General features: G+C 34.7%; 2 protein-coding genes across 10 annotated transcripts; one reads left to right on the top strand and one right to left on the bottom strand.

The window, feature by feature from the left end:
- Positions 1 to 79: 79 nt before the first annotated feature.
- Positions 80 to 21,345, bottom strand: LOC110839771 (uncharacterized). Of its 6 annotated transcripts, XM_087355949.1 has the most exons (5): positions 21,222 to 21,345; positions 20,926 to 21,048; positions 6,141 to 6,268; positions 5,358 to 5,516; positions 80 to 5,175 (listed from the first exon to the last, which is right to left on the bottom strand). In XM_087355949.1, exons 3-5 carry the CDS (start codon positions 6,252 to 6,254, stop codon positions 4,189 to 4,191), a joined length of 1,260 nt encoding a protein of 419 aa, XP_087212075.1. In that variant the 5' UTR covers positions 6,255 to 6,268; positions 20,926 to 21,048; positions 21,222 to 21,345; the 3' UTR covers positions 80 to 4,188. The 6 variants fall into 6 exon arrangements, with proteins under 6 accessions (XP_087212075.1, XP_087212073.1, XP_087212076.1 ...); XM_087355947.1 differs by lacking the exon at positions 21,222 to 21,345 and having other exon boundaries at positions 20,926 to 21,086; XM_087355950.1 differs by lacking the exons at positions 20,926 to 21,048; positions 21,222 to 21,345 and adding an exon at positions 9,148 to 9,281.
- LOC110833187 (uncharacterized) lies at positions 8,773 to 18,070 on the top strand. 4 transcript variants are annotated; one of them, XM_087355936.1, is made up of 6 exons: positions 9,507 to 9,640; positions 10,048 to 10,236; positions 10,397 to 10,536; positions 14,899 to 15,053; positions 15,575 to 15,670; positions 16,578 to 18,070. In XM_087355936.1, exons 3-6 carry the CDS (start codon positions 10,485 to 10,487, stop codon positions 17,874 to 17,876), a joined length of 1,602 nt encoding a protein of 533 aa, XP_087212062.1. In that variant the 5' UTR covers positions 9,507 to 9,640; positions 10,048 to 10,236; positions 10,397 to 10,484; the 3' UTR covers positions 17,877 to 18,070. The 4 variants fall into 4 exon arrangements, with proteins under 4 accessions (XP_087212064.1, XP_087212062.1, XP_087212063.1 ...); XM_087355938.1 differs by lacking the exons at positions 9,507 to 9,640; positions 10,048 to 10,236 and adding an exon at positions 8,773 to 8,889; XM_087355937.1 differs by lacking the exon at positions 10,048 to 10,236 and having other exon boundaries at positions 9,522 to 9,640.
- Positions 21,346 to 21,820: the final 475 nt, after the last annotated feature.

Genomic DNA, 21,820 nt, shown 5'->3' with positions numbered 1-21,820 from the left:
TGTTGTAATTTCCTGTGCAATAAATCATGAGATCAGCTTAATGGTAAGGTGTGTGGATTCACAAAGATTCAAAAAGTGATTTAAACAACATCAAAATAGTATTTAATAGAAATATATACAGGTCATATACTATGTATAATACAATATAACATATGACTTCATTTAGAACCATTTTCTTTATAAGTGATTGTAAAGGCCACTTTAGCATTCCTTATGGAAATGAATTATTTGCATTTGTAGTTAAATTATGAATTTAGTCTATAATTATAAGAGTATAAACTAAAGCTGTACAGTTTGTCATACTTCTATTAAAGAATAATTTATGTGTGGATATTTAAATGAAGGAAATTGGTAGTAAATATGACTCAAAATATATTTTACATACATCTCAAACAACAATGCAACAAAATCCTAGCTATGGGGAAAAAATCAGTAAAATATCAAATAGCAAAATCAGACTGTTCAAGTAACTAAATATATTATATTGTGACATTGCTCTGTGCAAAGTTAACATTTTACAAAAGTGAACTCATAGATGCCACAAGTAGAATTAATTTCACCAACTGGTAAAATATAATGACTCTCAGTGAAGGCATGTTTTTAATGCTGATGTTAAGTGTATGTTTATATTTACCATCCCAAAGCAATTTCAACATCATGACCCGCATTCTCTGCGTTACATGGACTCGGCCTGCATGTCTGTGCTCCAGTTTTTACAATCAGGCTTCTGTTCTTTAATCCATGATTGCATGCAAAGCATTTGTATTTTTTGTCTTTCAGCATATCAGCCTCTTCAGTAAATTAGGAGTGCATTAAACAAGCACTTAAAGTGAGATTGTCGAAAGTGTAAGTTCAGCTTTTCACATTTCACAGTGCCATTTGACAGACAATCTCTTATTTTCTTTGGCTTTGTAAGAATGCAAAATTACAATGTGGTTAGTTCTGGAAGCATGCATAAATTATTATGGATATTTATTTACACCTTAATAGAAAAAGTCTGCTAGAAAATTAACATTTTTTGTTTTTAATTGTAACATTACCAACATACACCCACATTCAGTCCTCTCCTTATGTCACCATAACCAAAAAAGCCTGAGTTAGTTAATTTTCAACAGTGGTTAAAATTTAATCAAGATTCCAGTAAAGATGTCAATCATCTTAACTTGATATATGCCTTTATATTCCTTCCAAAGTAAGGCGGAATGGATTATAACACTCAGGACGTGGAATTTATGCATAGTCTCCACGTTCATTCAAGTTTCAGCCTCACATTACAAGGTAATACAAAGTCACAATGTAATACCTCATAAATGAGTTGAAAAACTAAATGTTTACTCTGGCAACATATGTCAGTCAAAATCGATACTTGACAGTAACAACTATACATTCCAAAACTATTAAAAGAAGAGTGTGAATATAATTCTCTTACATACCTCATATCTTTATGTCACATGTGATCAAGAGTAAACTGTGAAAGATGGCTGTATGGCATAAATATGCTTGCTTTGGTATGGTAATAGTAACCACTCTGATTCATATAAAACAATATTTAAGTACATCTAATGTCAGTTACAGAGAGAGAGACAAAATCCTACAAATAACTCGAGAACATGAGAAATGAGTATAGATTCTTTCTAGCTGGGTTGATGTCTTTTCATGTTGTTACTGCTGTCAAATGCAAAACAATATCACACTGTATGACAGTATCTTGAACACATTCTTGTGAATTATATATAAAATATGGGCACACACACCAGGAAGTGTCCAGATTATTTCTGAAGTTCCTTGCACTAACTGCCACACTTCTTCTATGAAGTCAGTTCTAACATATAAACCACAAAAGTACTACATGTATTTTCCAAATGCACTGTTATTCTACATACCTCATTGGCCTTCATGTTCACGTATTGTAGATACAGATCTCTTGTTGCAAAACTAAAGAATGCTTAGGAAACAAATTACAGTCAAATAGTTTTTCTTTCTTTTCATTAAATGTTCACAATATTGAAAAATATTTCAAATAAAGGTTGTAGTTGTGTATTTTAATTTTGCGTGAGTAATTTTTTTAAATATTAATAAAACTCAATTTGATTCATATAAAATAGAGCGTATGACCGACTGGTATGCACAAAAATTTCTGTTAACAACTTTTAGTGTGAAAACTACTGCACCAAGTTTCACCTGAATTAAGTAATTCTGAATGTGAAACATATCTGTGGAGAAACAGGACCTCTAAATTATGCATTCTGTGATCTTTGTTAGTAAAACAGTTAATGATTATGAAGATCAATGTTATCATTCTTTGAAAGTGTATGCCTCATGGCAAATACGTACCTCATTGTGGAAGAACAGAAAACCATACAGCTGAATAAGTTGTGCTACATATGTGATTCAGCTGGCCATGTATCACACCCAGATACTACTAAATCATTAAAACTTAAGTTAAAGCCCAGATGCCAGCCCTATATACAGGGGTTTAAATCCCTTACTACCATACAATAAAGATTATTATCAGTAATCCATTATCATCACTTGTGGGCACTCATACAAGAATAGCATTAGGTTTTGTAGAGTAAAACATATATTTATGCTAATATAACCAATTATCTCTCTCAACAAGTAAGGGAAATGTTATGCTACCAATTAATAACAACCATAGAACATTTAATGCCCATAACTAATTACAAGCACATAGAATATGTCATCAACTAATAAAAACAGTGTTCTGAGTTCATGTATTATTATTAACAATGCTAAGCACTCTCATTTGCAAACATGAACATACAGATGTTCTCTTTAAAAGTACTACCATGTATACAGGGACAGAATAGTGTAAAGGCACCATCAGGTTTTTAAGGATCTTGTAATATGAATATTATTTTCTGTAGTTTTGTTTCAATAAGAAATTGTTATACTCAAACCTATTCAAGCCTAAAGGTAAGTATATATAACACCTGCTTCAGCAATCAGTAAATCTTAATTTTGTATTTGTAAGATTCTCACTGCAAACAGCGATTATTTCAGTAAAGAGCAATGACTATTTTTGACGTAAATACGTCTATACGGAAGGGTCATTCGGTAAAAAAGTGAAAGGAAAACATGTAACGAAAACGTGGAACGAAAATGTGTAAGATCAGTATCAACAAATCGACAACAATGGTTACCTATGGAACGTCGTGTTTACTCGGCATTGTTGTTACCTAGGAAAACGTGTAATATCCATACAACAACGTGTAAATATGGACTGACAACAATGGTCAGCTTGCGTGCATTGTTATGTTACCTAGGAAACATCATCTGTTTACTCGGCATTGTTGTGTTACATTACTGCCGTCAACAATCCGCTTTCGTTATTGCGGAAAGAGCTGAGCTGTGAATCACTTGTAGAAGTGCGTCGTAGACTAGATAATTTTGACATTACATTTCATTTCATTACATTACATTTCCTTACATTACATTCAGCTACCTTCCTTTCATTGTATTTATTGCTTAAATATAATTTAAATACAGAGACGTATTTACGTCAGATTCTCCGGAACCGTGGTTCCACTGTCAATTTTTTTCAGGGTCACGATGGTCAAGTTGACCATAGACAATAAAAAAATTACAAATTGATCCTTTGTAATGGTGAAGTATTGTGTTTTTTTTGCAATACAGACTGTATTCTTAAATATTATTTAGATGAGCTTTGGCTTCAGAGGGTTAATTATGGTTACACAATGTAAGATCTGTCAAAATTTCCCCAGATAATGAAGGGAGTTTAAAGTTTTAAATGAAGAACTGTTCCAAAGTTGTGGGTTATGAATGATATTCTACAACAAGAACAAACATGGAAATCAATGCGTAACCACTCAAAGTAGATGTAACTGTTATATTCCTGATGATAAACATAGAACAGTTTAAAATATCAGAACGTATTCGTTTTAAAGATGCTACAGGAACCCATAAGAGTTTCCACCAGCATGTTTGTTTTCTTTCATCAGGATGTTAACATGAAGGATTCTATACACTGAAAGAAATTCCAGAACAATATACAGACCAATGTCACCTGACAGTAAGACTGTGGACACAAAATTATTTGGTTGTATTGTACTCAGATTCACAACTTCAATTTAAAATATATTAAAGACATTTTATATACGTTATCTACTAACTTTCTGCAATGCTTTAATAAGAATTCTACTTAAACTATACTGATTTTCTTACATTTCCGGAGGAATAATTTACCACATTGCTGCTTCCCACTTCATCAACATCTGGTGGTAAATTCCTGAATTTAGCAGGATCTCCTAAGTTATGTAAAATCAACACATGACGCTCAAGTGATAACTGTGAAGGGAACTTCAGCTGACAAAATGGACATGCATAAGTTTTCTCAGTATGATGAACATGAATGTGATTCTTCAATTTGCTACGTTTTGTATAAGCTTTGTTGCATATGTTACAAATGAATGGTTTTTCACCACTATGAACTACAAGATGTTGTTGGTAATTGTACTTACTACTGAAGGCTCTCCCACAAACTTCACAATTGAATGGTTTTTCACCAGTATGTACCCTAACATGTCGTTCCAAGTGACTCTGTGTAGCAAATACTTTGTTACAGATGGAGCACAGGTGTCCGTCTCTGTTGTGCATTTTTATGTGTCGGTCAAGAGCAACCTTATACTTAAACAACTTCTTGCACAATGTGCACTGATATATTTTCTGTCCTGTGTGTACTATCGAATGTTGGTCTAGTTTCGCTTTAACAGGGAAAAATTTGTGACAGTCAGGACACTGGTGAACTTGTTCACCAGTGTGTAACCTCATATGCTGATGCATGGTACTGAGCTGCGAGAACGACTTGCTACACACACTGCAGTGGTGTCGCTCACCTGTGTGCACAACTTGGTGTCTGTCAAGATGAGCTTTTTGCAGAAAATGCTTCTTGCACACTGCACATTCATAAGGTTTCACTCCTGAATGTATAGTACTGTGTTTCCTCAAGAGGTATGGTAGAGCAAATGCTTTGTTACATACAGTACATATATAGTTCTTCTCCACTGGTAATTTTGATTTCTTCTTTTTCTTTGTTGTTGTCTCCTTCTGTACAGTGGCAATATTAGGTGTGTTGCCACTGCTTTCACCTGTTAAACTTGATGTCTTCTGAAGAGATTCATCAGAACCCACATGCTGAAAGAAATTCTGACTGCACTACACATGCAAATTCAGAAAATGACCAATGATACTAAACATGGATAAAAGTGACTCAATTTTCTTTCCACAGTTCACTGAATAATGACAACTAATGAGCATTGCATTGATCTAAGATTAGAACATTATTAAGCTGAAAAGTGTTTGTGAATTAATTGTACCTGAGACTCCTGTTTAACATTTATGATCACTTCAGGTTCAAGAAGGTGTCCATGGACCTCACTGTGCTTTTCAATACTATCACATGTTTGTTGAATATTATCAAATGCAGCAACTCTGTGGACTTCCTGTGGTGTTACAAGTGGGTCTGCCTGTGGGTGCTGTAAATGTATGTAATGTTTGTTGTTGTAAGGTAATACATAATTCCATTCTAAGAAAAAGCTGAATTTTAAAAGTCCTTCATTAAAATACATTAACATCATTATCACAATATATTTATATTATAAAATCTGTTATGAAGGATATGACCAGAAGCAGTTTAACAAAGAGTAGAATATTTGAGAATGGGGGCGACTGAAACATGCTTTCTTTTTTTTCAAACTGTACAGTATTCAAATCAACTACAACATTTTCATGTGCTTATCTTTAATGAATTTATCTGCTTGAAAAATGATTCACAAGTATTTGTGTCAGTGTTGACACTGAAACAATTTCTAATGCATTTAACTATAGTACCTCGGTAGCATCTTTCTGAATTGGTCTGAAATTATATTGCCCCAGACCTAGAATGTGTCATACTGCTTGAAAATAGATTCTTCTACATAAAGCACAATAAAAAATTATCAATGTTCTTACATCCATCACTTCACAACAGTAGTAATAGTAGTAATAGTGATACAATTACAGTTCATTACATAATCTTTAATCTGTAAACACTACAGTACACTCCAGTAATGTGACTACACAGTATAATGATACCAATTCACAGTAATAAGTGTACAGACCTGATACTCGTCTTCGACGTGGGGTTCTTGCTTTATGTTCACGTGCACAACACCTGCCCTGTAGTCCTCAGCACATGTCACATCAGATGATAAATGCTCTTCATTTGACATCATTGGCTTACAGAAACCTACAACATAACTAACTGTAGCTCCATAATGAGTTGGTAATAAATTCTTAATTCACTGCTCACAGGTTCCTAAATACCATACATTTTTGACAGTAGTGAAAATCTGTTACTCCTAACCTTATCAAAGTATATCTGATGACTATATCTAAAATCCTTAAGTATGATTCTGTGGAAAGGTAGTTCCAAATGGAAACAAGTCATTACAGGTTAAACTCATTTGTATGCTGTTTAATTATGCTGAGACAACTGCAGATGTCACTTGGCCTCAAATGAAATGATAGTGTTACATATTATGAATTGAAAGGACTGGGAAGGAAATGGCCATGGCCTATGTAAGGTATTAGATGTTAATTTCCTTAGAAGGGCTGAGGAAACGAACAAATTAACCTTCAAGGATTTAAACTGTGTATCTCAAGATTAAGCAAACTCCTTTGTCACTTATGTTTTACACCATTCAGGACAATTTAAAACAAGTAGTAAAACTTTAATAATAAATTTTAGTGACACTCATACTGGTACAGCACAAATCCATATTTTATCAGTACGTTATATTAAGCATTTCCCATATCAAAACTGATAAAAATTTGCATATTGTTCAGATGAAAATGTGACAACACTGAATAGCATGGCTGAATGGTTATCACTTGAGGATCAGGAGGTCTCAGGTTAAAATCTCAGCACAAGGACCAGCTAGCTTAACACTTTCAGTGATTTTGCTCAGTCCGTTCAGGTAAATCTGAGGATAGCACTTTAAATTACATCACAACCACTACCTTCTATATTCTATCAAATTAAGATGTTAATTATATGATCTACTAACAATACTACCTAAAATTTCAATCTTAATTTATTTTAAGCTTTAAAGTAAGAAAAGGGAATGTATTTTAACCTCTGTACCTGTAAAAACATTCTACTTACATTACTTGATGTACATTGTATGGAGCATACAAATTTCTCCACACAGTATCTTAAATGCGCAGTTTTCACATAAGGCACTAAATAAACAGGAACCACATCCTTTCCTGCACAAACTTCCAATTCATAAATGACTTTCAACGGCAGTTGTAACAGGCAATTGGAATGTGCAATCTGTATTCAACTGGTTGAACTTAGATATATCAAAACACTTATTTAAAATAATATATTCACACACAAGAAGTAATAGTAACTTCAGCTGAAATTGTAAAGGTCTAATACTTCCACACTAGACTGAATGTTGATGACAACACTGAACGAGGTATTTCACTGCATTAAACAAAGTGCCCTTTGGCACAGTCTCTCCAATATGCTTTTCATATTTACTGTAATAACTGCTTTCACTTCAGAAAACGTAAGGGTTGTACTTAAACGATTTTTGAGGTTATTTTCTGGGTTTGTTACGATCAACAAGACGCATGTACTTTCATTGATCAGCAAAAAATAGCCATACATTTGTATGAAATTAATAAAATTTGATATATAATTCCCCGAGCTACTTAAAAAACAAAAATTGAACACTGCAGGCTATGGGGTCAACATTTCCAACGTCAATTCGACTTACTGCTTAAATCTTTCAAACATTTAGTACTATTAATATCTTTCAGAAACTCTTACATACAACTCTTAATTCAAAAAATCTTCTACACTCGTTTAAAACGCAATAGAGAATACAACAGGCAGTGACTCGTCTTAAGATCATCGCTTCCTTCAACTTTTTTCACTATTTATTTGGCGTAAAGAATTCTTTCAGACGAGTATTCCGATATTCTTACGGAATGATAATGCTCAACATTCATGCATCCCGAAAAGTACATGTCTACACAACACACTCAATTGCATTTTATGCACCCTAAACCTCATGATACCGGTTTCACACCACCATTCCCGTCCCAGACCCTAGGAATGTGGATCACATCTGAGCATAGGCACAGAAATTAAAAGAATAAACCTATTCCATAGATCCTTCATAGCCCTAAGCCAAGAACATACAACATATCATTGCACAAATACAATAATTATTTCTAATACAAATTAAATGCAATCTTTTCTAACCTAAAAAAGACCTAATGAAAAACTACTAATGTAACTAAAGTACATCACAGATTCAAGTTTGTCTCAATTACCTGTCATACTAATTACTGTTGAGAGTTCAGAAAGGATTTTATACCCGACAGCAACATGTTAGAATGCACAAAGTCAGTTTTGCCCCCCAAAATTACAATGATATAGTTTTCAAAATGATAATATGGCATAGCATCATATCACTGTTCTTCAATTGTCAGTTCAAACTAATATTTACACTGAATCTTATGTAAAATTAAAAGCCATCATAAGCTGCCTCTCCAGTTATCTGTACATGACAATAGTAAATGTTATCACCTTCAATATTTTCCTAACAATGGCTAATCTGTAATATTAATTTTCCTGTTGTTCTGGATTTGTTTACCACTACTAAAGTAACTAACTGTTGATATGTTTAAACATACAGGTCAACTTCAAACAATTTTTCTTGACAGTCACACTATTCGTTCTCTACATTAATCAGTGAAGCTGGCTATCCTATAAGTGGTAGTTGCCATCTATTGTTTTAAAGAGTAAAACTGTCCTGCTACATGCCTCAGAAGCACTTGCAGGAAGAGAAGGTATAGGTCCTAAATTAAATTATTTAATGGTGAATATTCCTTATTATGCAATGTTCTCAAGTAAGAAACAAATCAATGGTACACATATAGAACCCACTTTCTTCCCTACAACCACCACAAGCAACGACTGTGGAGTCCAAGTCTATTCTTATGCTTTGCTGACAGTACAAAAGATAGACTGACATTTCTTTAACAGAACTGATGTGATAGAGAAAGTAGGACCAGTCATTCAGCAAGTTTTCTAAATTAACTTATTACCTGGACATGTGTCTGTATTTGTATGGGCACTTTAGAAGCCCGTGTATCTACGTCATTAAGCCCACAGGTTTTCAGTGTGAACTTTCTGAATCTGGCTGTTCATAGGACAATACATAACCTCTCTATAACATAAAATTATAATGAAACGAATTTCAAATAATCGTATACCATAGGATATTCCCTGCATTTATATAGAAAAAAAGGGGTTTGTAATTTTTAATTAAAGCGAATGAATGTTTTTACTCCATCCACAATACGGTTGTAAATTATGTACATTACAGAAAACAATAGTGCCCCAGAGAAAAAATAAACCTCACATTTTATAAGCACTATCCCGTCACAAGTGTTTAATTATACAGTAGGCAGTGAATATTCTTGTTCCAAAGTGTACTGGATAAATCGAAATTTTAGTTGTAAATAAAATGTTATCATATTTTAATATCGATGGAGGTCAATGCCTCTGTTAATTATAGGAATCTGTATTTATCCAAGGGTGAGTTTGTAATTCATGAATATCCATGTATATATAAGCCTTTTTACTTGTAGTCTGCACATGTAGAGAAGTGTTACCCACCATAATTTCACTCTAATATTGCTGACTTAAGAACAAATGAAATAGAAAAGAGTATTGGAAAAAGAATTATGTCAACAAGAGAACAGACATTACATGAATTCAGAATTTCATATTAAGTACTATGAATCAAATAAAATTTTAGGTGCTTTATTTTGTTGTCAATATGTAGCAAGGGCAACACAACTGGCTAAGAAAGATGCTGGCCTCATAGCTTTACTGGCAACTTCACTAAACAATGCAAAACCTCTATTTGGTTTCCACTTTAAAATAGAACATTTATATATAATTTCCCCATTCTTGAAGTTTCATAACAATATTGTTTTCAGTTTTTCACAGATGGGGAAACTTCCATAAAAGTGAATATCCACAGTAACTAAAGTGACATTTACATGTGAATTAATGATCTCAACTTTACATTTGAAATATTTAAATTGTGCACACAGAACCTCAGAAGCATGAGGCCTGTAGAAAGTAAGGACATAGTAGTGAACAGTATGGTCACCAAATGATTACTAGTAAGTAATATTCTTCTAACAATATACTGCATCAAATTGTGAGTTCTCAAGCTGAAGTGTTTGAAAATGTGAAGCAAGGAATGCACACATGCATTAAACCAACAGTGCATGTAAAAGATCTTATTTCTAAGGTATGTGTTTTCTTATGAAATTTGTGTAGGGAAAAAGTGGAGTAGATACTTCCAGTCCAAACAACAACAGGGACAGACATTTCAAGTTTATACATGGTAAAAGTGAGATGAAAGTGGATGCAGCAAGTCACAGTGTCAGCCAACATCGTGAAACTCCTGGAAAGCCAAAGTTAGTAGGTATTCCTCACCATAATTCTCCTAAAAATGGGGTGTCACTGAACTCAACTATATAATATTTAAGTGTTTTTGCTGTACAGTAGTGATTTCAGGTACTTATGACTTGGTTTATACAACTGGATAATAAGTAGGAATTCACAAAAGCAGTAACATTCTGTGTCACAGTGTTCACTACACTGTTACATGACCATTGCTCATACCATGTCTATGATGGAAAATCATTATTTTGGACAGTAGTATTGATCACAGCCTGTGCAGGGCTTATGTTCACTGCCCTTCCTCCCAGCCCCCCTTTAAGATAACATGTTAAATGACATGGACAATAATATGCATTCTTTATACTACAAGTCCTTTAGAATGAGAGAAATTTGTATATCTGATAAGATGCTAAAGCATACTAATGGAAATTTATTATTGAATTATACTGAATTTAAACCAAAAATGGAGATTTTATATAAGACTGCCCGTAGACTGGATTCACTGACCAATCATTATGTGTGTTTCATACAGAACAACTAGAAGTTAAGTTTGCCATAATTTGCAGTGTCTTACAATTTCAGGTAAGGAATAATTGTCTTATTATCAGGTTTGAAGAAAATAAGCAGATTAATGAATTGCCCAGACCTGGTCCTTCAGCTATTCAACAGCCCCAGGACAGCCAGACCAGTAACAGGCCACATGTGTGTGACGTATGTGGGAAGGGCTTTCTGCTGCGAAGCAATCTCAAGCAGCACATGTTGGTGCACACAGGCATTAAACCCCATGTATGTTCAGAATGTGGAAAGGGCTTCACACAACTCAGCAATCTCAAGACACACTCCATAGTGCACACAGGAGAAAAGCCACATGTATGTGGGGTGTGTGGGAGAGCATACACTTCCCTACACAATCTTAAAGCACATGAATATATACACACTGGGGAGAAAAAGAGACACATATGTGAGACTTGTGGACAGGGATTCTACCAACATGGGGACCTAAAAACTCACAAACTTATACATACAGGACAAAAGCCTCACGTGTGTGGCATATGTGGTAAAGGGTTCATTAAAAGAGGTGATTTAAATGTTCATATGGTGGTACACACAGGAGAGAAGCCTCATGCATGCGAATTATGTGGAAAGAGATTTGCACAACGTTGGAAATTAATGAAACATACAATAGTACATGCAAAAAAAGTGGCAAAGGCTGGGATTCTGAACAACATTACCAAGTGATGACCTTTCCCTTTCCTGCCTTCGTATCTTACAAATGTATGCAGATGTGCAGTGAATCTGTTTAAGGCGCAATACAGAAGAAACATTCATAAAATGCGAACTAATATAATAAAAACTTACCGCCATCCTTGTGATAGTTACCAGTCAGTGTGAAAAGTATAATAGTCATTAGCTTGAGTAAAATAATTTTGTTCTAAGTACGATGATCTTTTACTCTGATTCATTTATTTGAATTTGACAATAAATAGTATATTTTCCTATCCGTTTCTTGAATCAAGTTTCAGTATTTAATTGCAAGTACTGGAACATGGTCTAGTATGTCTACTTTGCAGTATTTTAGTACACACTATTTTTTTCAATATCCTGTGCTGAACAAAAAATGAAGAGAGTTTTGTCATATATATGACTTATTTGTGTAGAGGCTGTAATTTCAGATATTGCTATGAAATTAAGCTGTCTGTCAAAATGGACAAACATATGATTGGGAATGAAATATGTAAATAAATAGACTTTGTCTTAGACTTCAAGTGGCTGTTATTGGAAGTTTTAAGTACATATAAAATCCTAAACTTTTATTAAAAGTTTAATCTAATTTTGTTTTGAAATCAGAAAACCAAAGAGTATCCAAACAAAAGAGTACTCAGTTTGAATTATGCAGAATTTTATACTTTCATATTTAATCCTGTTAAAATGTATTATGCACGTAAAAATATCACTTTGGCTTCATTGCTTATCCATATAGCATTACTGTACAGAGAGCCAAGCTGAATTATGGAGTCTATTGGCACTTACTCCAAGTACAGAGGATAACTGAAAATAAACTGAATGAACAGTTTTGGACAGCCAACAAGCAGTGGTCCCCGAGCTTGAATGTAGAATTCAGTGTATAACAATCCCTCAGTTTAAAATCTAACATCTTACAAATGTTCTGCACTACCACAAATTGGATGGGCGTTAATTGGAGGCCACTTGTGTGATTATTTGGGTTTCATAAAAGATTGTGAATTTCTTGACTAGCTGAGCAACTAACTACCTTCCCAAATTTCTTTTGCATGCTATTAGATTACTGAAATTAGCTCTTAAAAGTGCACTGAAAGACTTGAGAAATGTGTAGGATCTCAGAATTCTGTGCAAAACCAAGAATGGCTTCAAATTCCCCAATGAAATATGAGAGGTGAATTGGAAGTCAAACTTAGGTCATTTGGATGGAATTATTTGAACTCTTAGACATTGATAACAAGGACTGTGTAGCTCTCTGATAGCATGATGGACTTGTATTCAGGTGACTTCTGTTTCAAATTTCAGTTCAGTGTCCAGACTTATTTTCTTAAGAGAAGAGACTTGTATTTTGAGAAATAATACAAATGGAAACATAGTCACTATTTCATTTGCCCTGCAATTGGGTTACAGTTATAACATTGCAACATTTTCCGCAGTATTGAGTGCTCGGGTTGATAAAACAAATAGACAAGTGCTGCGACCGCTTCTACCTATACCCAATTCAATTCACACAGCAGAGGCTGTCGACAACAAAGTATGCAGTGACTTGGAACTCCACGGATTAAAGTGGTCTAGTATTGACAGTATGTAGATGATAACAAAAATATTGTTCCACAGTGCATGTATTGTTGCACAATTATTTATGTAAATAGAGGCTTGAGTATGTCACAAAACACATAAAGGTATGTTCTTCCGTAATATTTAAATGACATTTATTTTAGCTTTATTCGTCGAATGTCATCAATCGATATCTCAGTAAATATCGTCAATGGGTTATGTTAGCAGGTTATTTTCATTCCACGTGAAAATACAACGAAAAGCACTAACGCAACAATGAAGTTTACAAATGTTTCATACTGCAATAACGATAACGCCGAGTAGCAGTAGCAAATGGATTCGTACACATTCTGTATTAATGACGCTGAAGAAAAAAGCGCATGATGGTGGATGTAGTTGTCATTCGGTCTGATCGTAGTTAATCGGGTTTAATACTTCATTAATTTAAGCGCTGAACATGAAGATATTTGAAACATACTCTCTTTCATATTCAAGATAGTATTCCTAATGTGACGGTTATGTTTCTCCATCATGTTTATATTTGTTCAATCCATGTACACTCAAAACGATCAAAATATTGTAACATCTTTCATTGACAGTACATAGGTTATGAGAAGGACACAAGTAAATGTACGTCCTCTGGGTCCTCTGTTGCTTTTTAATTAAGGCAAAAAAACGGTTCTAAATAACAAAGTAGCTACTATAACAGGTCTTTCTTTTCTCCTCTGACACTTGTATTGATGGTATGAAATCCCATGTTAAGTGGCCCCTCATCACCACGACATATGTCATCAGGGTGCAGATAGAAAAGGCCTTCACATGTGGAGGGTGGATGCAAATATATTGAATATGCAGTCACAGACACCTGACAAGGGGTCATCCTCCAGCTGAGGGGTAGGTGGGAGATAACTCCTTACCATAAAAAAACAGCATGTTACAAAATGTTACACAGAATTCTGAACCTGGATGGGTTCTTTGAAACACCCAAGCAACAAACAATGGACATAAAATGGATGTTAAAGAAATATGCTGCTGCTCACTGCTGTGAGTTTTCTCCCTCATACATAAACAAGCAGCATTTTCAAGTTCTGAATGGTTATCCCAAATGTGTGAACTGTGTGGTTGGTAATTCAGTGCAGGGAAGGAATGTTTGTTGCCTGTAGAACAGCACAAAAATATCTGTTTCTATGCTATTTAATGCCCAAAAATTAACATGGACTTTAGAAAATGGGTTTAAATCGAGTGCTAATATCTGCGTGTCTTAAAGAAAGTAAGACCTTTTTATAATTAATATAGGTAGAGTCAGTAGTTCAACTTTGAACTGTAGCACCAAGAAGAAGAAGAAGAGTCGGTAGTAAAATAGAGTTGTTTCCAAAACAAATATATTATTAATGCTACTGCTATTTCTGTTATTACAGTTTGTGTGACTGGCACCATAGCTCTTATTAATTAAATAAACTGCACTTCACTTTTTGATTATAAACTTACATCATTATAACAAACATCATGAGATTATTGGATTATAAGTCTGTGCAGTAAAGCTCAGTGTTTCAAGATTTCTTCTTTTTCTTCACTTGTAGGAATACTGGGTTTGATCATGACAGAAAGGAAAGAAAATGCATTAAAAAGAATGGCACCTAGTACTGTAAAGAGTGAAATGCTTACTCATGAGCTCAACATAGTAGAGGAAGGGCATCTAGGATTACAACCTGTTCCACTTGCTTATCCCCATCAGGTAGGTCACCTCCGGCTGATGTCATTACTGTATATCAATAGTCATTACACTTTAATTTGGATATATGATTGAATGAGGAATTATAAATGTACAGTAATGTACTAAGCTGACCTGTCTGTTAGTTAGAGTATAGAGATGGAACCTCATGAATATGAGGCACCACTTCATTGTAGCATTGCTACATTCATATTAATTGAATTGTTAACATCAGAGATTGTAAAGTACAGACCTTCAGATTGCAATTAATTTACATCTTGAGTGTGTTTTGTTAAAATCCTGGGACCGACGTGAATTCTTCCTTCCTCCCCATGTTCTTGTACATTAAACTTTCATTTGGAAGGTCTCTGACTTGAATCCCATTATGAAATATGCTCATTAAGCCTTCCTTCATTCCTTCCTGTCCTACTCTCAGGTTGTATCCTAATGCCATTACTGATTCCATTCCATTAGTATTAATATTTATTACTGAGTAGCACTTTCATATGCAAAGAAAGTGATACTTTACTTCATTCATATTTCAGGACATTATTGTTGAAGTGCCTCTCATCAATGGTGAGCCACCAGCAACATTGAATTCTTCAAGAGAAAGTGATGTCTCAAATATCGCGCAGTCTGAGGTAACTAAGTCCATGAAGTAGAGTCCTTCTTGGGAAGCTGATTGTCAGTCAGTTAATAAATGAATCCTCCTTTTATGGAACCATAGGTTCATTACTGTGTTCACAAGAGCCCTCCAGTGGTCCCTGACCTGAGACAAATATGAAGCATACACAAGGCCCTTTAATTTTTAGGCAGTCATTACGCTTTAGCATCAGCAGCGAACATCTTGTGAGTCTGTCCATGTCTGTCTGTCACATCTTCCATCACATTGTTACAATAGTGACCTTGGATCACATTGCAACAATGATAACACTCGCCTTTGATACCTTTGTCTCATTTGTTATTTCCATGGTTGTCCGCTTGAGGTCATTGCCTGTGATGTGACATAAAGAACACCTTTGGATTTATAGTGTACTCCAAAGAGTTCGCCTTCTCAATCTTGTTTATATTCAGAAAATTGTGAACACATCATATCTCTCAGACTTTCATAAAGGTCCATTAAGTAGTCAATAACTAGTACATATCAGAAGCTATTCTATAATGAATTCTCGGGCTACCAGCTGTGTCACGTGGTTTAATGGCGAAAACACCGACGAAGGAATTTCAGCACTCTGAGGACGAGGACAAAGATGGTTCTCCAAACGGTGTTTTCTCTGTTAAACCACCTGACAGCTGGTAGCCCGAGGAGAATTCATTACAGTCGCAGCAAAGCTATGATGAGAGTGGGAAGATCAATGAACCTGTAAGTCATAACCATAGTATTTAAGCCATGGTTAATCAGTTCAGTTATATCTAGTATTTCTTCAGCAGATTCTTTCCCAAAATAATTTAATTTCTTTTAAAAATAACTTGCATGACATTATAATATTTGTGCACTGACTACATCCTATGACATTAACAGTTTTTGTATTGAATTTCTTTGCACAGAAAACATGTGGGGTCTCAGTAGAAACTAGAAACATCCTACATCAAGGAAATGAAGTTATACAGTGCAAGCAAGAGGATAATTTTCAGAGCATGACTCCGAAAGAAGAGCAGATCAAAAAACGTAGAGAACAGAACAGGTTTAGAATGAGAGCACTACGAGCTTCTGATTCAGAGGTTGCCCTGAGACTTAGGGAACGTAACAAGTTCAGAATGAGAACGCTTCGTGCCTCAGATTCACAGGTAGCGCAAAGCCTCAGAGAACGTAACAAGTACCGAATGAGAGAACTTCGTTCTTCTGAATCCCATTTAACCCACAGACTTGTAGGAGGTAGCACTATTCATGTAGATTCTTCTCTAGATGGAGAATGCTTGCCAAATAATAAGACAAAAATAGAGCCTAGTATAGAACATTGTCAGGATATGCATATGGCAGGGACTGTTGATGACTCTTGGAAAGCAGATCTCAGGGCTGATATCATTAATATCTGTGCTGAAGGAAATAAATTTCCATGGATACATGTAGAGAAAGGTCCTGTGCACAACATATCATATGATGTTCTAGGATCCCAAGAAAATGAGAAGCAGGTTGCATATGAAGGTTTCTTAAAAAGAGAACAATCTGTTAATGGAGTAGTACATAAAGTTAAGTCACTGTGCTATGACATACAGTGTATTCCGTTAAACAGAAATATCTGCAAGCACAATATTTATAACAAGAATGAACTCCATGCTCTTGAAAGTGAAGGCAAGGGTAATGAAAAATCTGAGATGGAATATATGGTGGATGCAGTCAACTGTATGCAGTGTGATGGATTTGTAGTGGGAAGTCATGAAGTAGGAACGTGTGCAGTTAATAATAGCCGGCAACAACATAAAAATTTAGGCCCTGTTGCAAAAAATGAAACTGTTGTGAGTTTTGATGGGCAAAGTTCAGTCAGAATGGGAGTTGGTGTCCATGATCTATCCCAGTGTGAAAAAAGATGTAATTCACATTTTTTAACATTTCAAGGTGATGTTACAGAACAGACCAAGTTATTAATAAAAGATGTTCCATCTGAAATAAGAGAAATACCTGTATCTGAAATACTTGATCAGGCTGAAAGGCGCAGAGAAAAGGGGAAACTAAGGATGAGACTTAAACGGCATACAGAAACAGAAGAAGAAGCCGAGCGGAGGAGGGAAAGGGGCAGATTGCGAATGAGAGTATTGCGAGCTTCAGAGACTGAAGAACAGGCTGCAAGGCGTAGGGAGCTTAACAGATTGAGGATGAGAATGAAGCGGAACTCTGCAAGGCACTGAAGTTGTTCACCTTGTTTCATTATGTGGATGCCAGTCATTATTGATGGACATTGAGATTATTTAATAATGAACATGTTTGTTCACTTAGAGCTTTAAATTATATTGGGTATATCCATCCTATAATTTTGACCTTGAATATGAACATATACATTTGTCCAGTAATACTGAAAATAAAATATTCAATTTTTATTTTATATACCATGGAATTGTCATTGCATTTATGATCCTGGTTTATGTTTTGAGAGAATGTGATAGAAAGAGTTGTGATGTCAAAATTGGCTATGAAATTCTAATAGGTTTTTAAAAGTTGTTCTATTTATGCCTTTACTATTCTAAATCAGGGGTAGGCAACCTGCTGTTTGCAGGCCACGTTTTCCTTACAGCCTTTGTTATGCAGCCCATTGCAACTGGGAATTAGCCAATGTGAGAAGGGAAAAAAATTCTCTCATTTTATATAAGAGTCCAGTAATGTATTTATATCCCATTTAAAATGATTTATACAACGTAAAATATTCCACCTAAGACGGTAAATTTAAAAGCAAATAACTGTCCATTTAACACTTTCTGTCAGATTATACCGGGTGCAGCAGAGGAAACACGTGTTTTTCAAATAACAATAACTCAGTTGATTTTCAAGTTAAAAAATTTTAATTAGACAAAGAGAAAGGTTTTACAATGCAGTTTTTGTTGAACATTTTTGAATTACTTCCGAAAAATAACGTACGTGAAGTGACGCCCTTCCTTCTGTACGCACTCTTGCAGCCTCTCCTCAAAATTCTGCATTGTTCTTCCCACAGTAGCGATTTCCTGGCAAATGGAATCTTTCAGTTCCTGGATGTTGCGTGGTTTGTTTCTGTAGACCTTTGATTTGAGGTAACCCCACAAAAAATAGTCACATACGGACAGGTCAGGGGAGCGAGGCGGCCAAAGGGATATCACCGAAACAGAAGATGAACAACAATTACAGATTCACCACCTTTGATATAATTTTCAACGACAAACACCCCATGCTCGCGGATCCATGGTGCCATGGCTGCTGAAACTGCATCATCTAAGCTGTCTACTAGCAGGGGGCGGAAATCCCCCACCCTCCTCCTTGCCGAGTACTAGCCACTCAAAAAACATGCGTTTCCTCTGCCGCACCCAGTATTACATACATATATTTTGAGCTCAGATAAACTGAGACTAATATACAAGGACCCACTACATGATTATGAAATTGATGTATGGTATGTGAATGCAGATGAAATTATTGTACTGATTATTCTGAAATGTACATGACATGCAACAGATGAAGGCCAGTATGATTTCATCCAGTAAGGTTGCTATTATACTTACAGCATCCATCAATCCTTAACCCTTCCCAGTCTAGTATTTTTTTGACTGGTTTCTCTCCCATTTAAAGCATTTATCCATTGTACAGAGCAAGTCAAAGAGTCCAGAAACATAGGAAGATGGAAGTCTTTATTGCAAAAAGACATGTTATAAGATGTGTTCTAAATATAAAAACAGCTCCTGTGTTTCTGAACATCTGGGTCACCTTTATGACAATATAACACACATTTTTAGAAAGGCCTCAAACTGCTAGCCAGCAACATAAACTATCATGGCCATTGCTTGGATACTAACATGTAGTTATTTACATAGGTATATTAAAATGATTTCCATTGATGAATTGAGGGCTCTTCAACAGCAAAATTCACAAAATACATATAGCCATAGATGACAAGATTCTTAAGAAAACAGCAAAGAATCACAGTGAAACAACTCTGACAAATTTAACCTGGAGCTAGTGAAATATAATGTGTTTATTCCACCTTGATGCTTGACTATAAAAAGTAAAAGTAAGTATTAGGATACAGAATTATGTTCTGTTTTATTCATAAATCTGTAAATTGCTGATAATATTGTACTTCTAAGGACTGCATGCTACTCTTGTAAACTATTATATGTATAGGTTCAAAACAAAATCAAACTGATGGAAAGTAAGTTACAGATCTTCATTTTCAAAGATCAATTGATGTGTCAGAAACCAGTTGCCATGCAAAGATTTCAAATGGGATCTCCCAAAATGAGGATAGATGAGCTATTTCTGTGCTAACCTGCTCAGTCATTACAGTGTCAGTATATAATGTCAAGTTTTCATTTGACACAAGAATGGCCATGTCGCTTTAAGTTACTGTTACGTGTAAAAGCTCGGTTACATCTGGCACAAATATACGGCTTCTCTCCTGAGTGGACAGACTGGTGTGCTGTGAGGTTATACTTGTTACTGAATGCTTTCATACATGTTCCACATTTATATGATTTCTCTCCACTATGTGTCCTCCAATGAACAATAAGAAGTGAGAAGTATTACAATTTGTATTATATTGTACTAGGTACTTTCTCACATTGAATCTTACTGCAGTTTGAAGCATTACTTTCTAATACTTTTGTATAGGCTAAAGAAAACCTGATTATTTAAACTACAGGCACAACATCTCTCCAATCCTGACTCGGTTTAATGATACTTATATTCCAAACCTACCAAAATGAGTGTATTTCTATTCACATTAATGTCTTTTGTTGAAGTTCCAAACAAATTCTGAAACACATAGCATAAATACAAGGCACAAAAATGATCACCATCAACTGAATACTAACCTCACCAGAAATCAGAAAGGTGCTTACAATGCAACAATCAATTATTCAATGCTATTCCAGACAGCATTAATAGTTTAAACCATGATATAAAAAAGTCTTTAAGTCAGACATTGAAAGATTATCTTACCTACATTGCAGAAGAATTTACTTCAATTGAAAATTGTCAAATGTTGTAAATATTTATGCAATGCTATATCGTAATAAATATATAGTTATATACAATAGCATATTCCACAACCTAGAATTTCACTATGAAGGATGTAGGCAATATTTAATTTTAATTTGCAGTCTAACTGTTAGGATATTAAAAGTGGTGCCATTCAATTAGTATTTACCAAGTGTTAATTATGGTATGAGTTTAGTGCTCTTGAAATGGCATCTTCGTAATATGTAATAATAATACCTGATTTGAATAGTAAAGAAATTATTGTTTCATAATTCTTCCTTGATAATACGCTATATAAGAACACCGTAGTTTAGGATTGGTTCGTAAACCCACAAATACTTTGAATTTTAATAACACATCCTGCAAAAATGTAAAGAACAGTTTACAATTAGTGTTACCACGGCCATGCAGATTCTAATATTTAAGTACAAGATAACACTTTTGTTCCGCACGAAAAAAATTCTTGTATGCTTGACTCTAATATTGTGTTACTTTTTCTTATGTAAGTACCAGTTATTGAACTATAAATGTACCTTTGAGGTCTACGGCACATTCCTCCTAGATTTTGTTGATAATAAGCGCATGTGTGACTTTTCATTGTTTATTTCTTAATAAAGAGGTTAGATTTGGTCACTATAGACTTTCAACGTACTTGCGACGTACACCTGAACACAATGAGAATTCACAGAGATTAAGCATTAGTGGAGGTATTGGCAATTCCAGCACATTGCCCATTCTAGTGTTTGCTTCAGATCACATACAACATTAAATTCTGGATTTATTCATCAGTATCGACAATAATATAGAAATAACATATTTGCAGGGATAATAATTGAGATCATTGAATACCAGTGAAAATTTTTCCTGTGTAAGAAATGATATGTTCCTGTGTTACACATCCTTGGCTTATATTATTATTGATCCATGGAATATAAATACATTCTAATTGTAACTATTAACTAAAATCTTGTAACCTGTTATATGTTCACAAAAATTACAATGTTTGTTGAATAGTTTTTTACCTTTGTATGTTACATTAGGAGAAATTAATGCCTTACTAGGTGCTGACTGAACATAGTGAATATATATCCTGTTACTGTATCAGTGCATAATTTTTCCTTTAATAACTTCT

This window comes from Zootermopsis nevadensis, unplaced genomic scaffold (assembly GCF_977971745.1).
Source record: "Zootermopsis nevadensis isolate Lab colony 2312 unplaced genomic scaffold, Znev_1.0 Znev_ptg000025l, whole genome shotgun sequence".
NCBI lineage: Eukaryota > Metazoa > Arthropoda > Insecta > Blattodea > Termopsidae > Zootermopsis > Zootermopsis nevadensis.
This window is presented reverse-complemented; position numbering and strand designations above follow the sequence as displayed.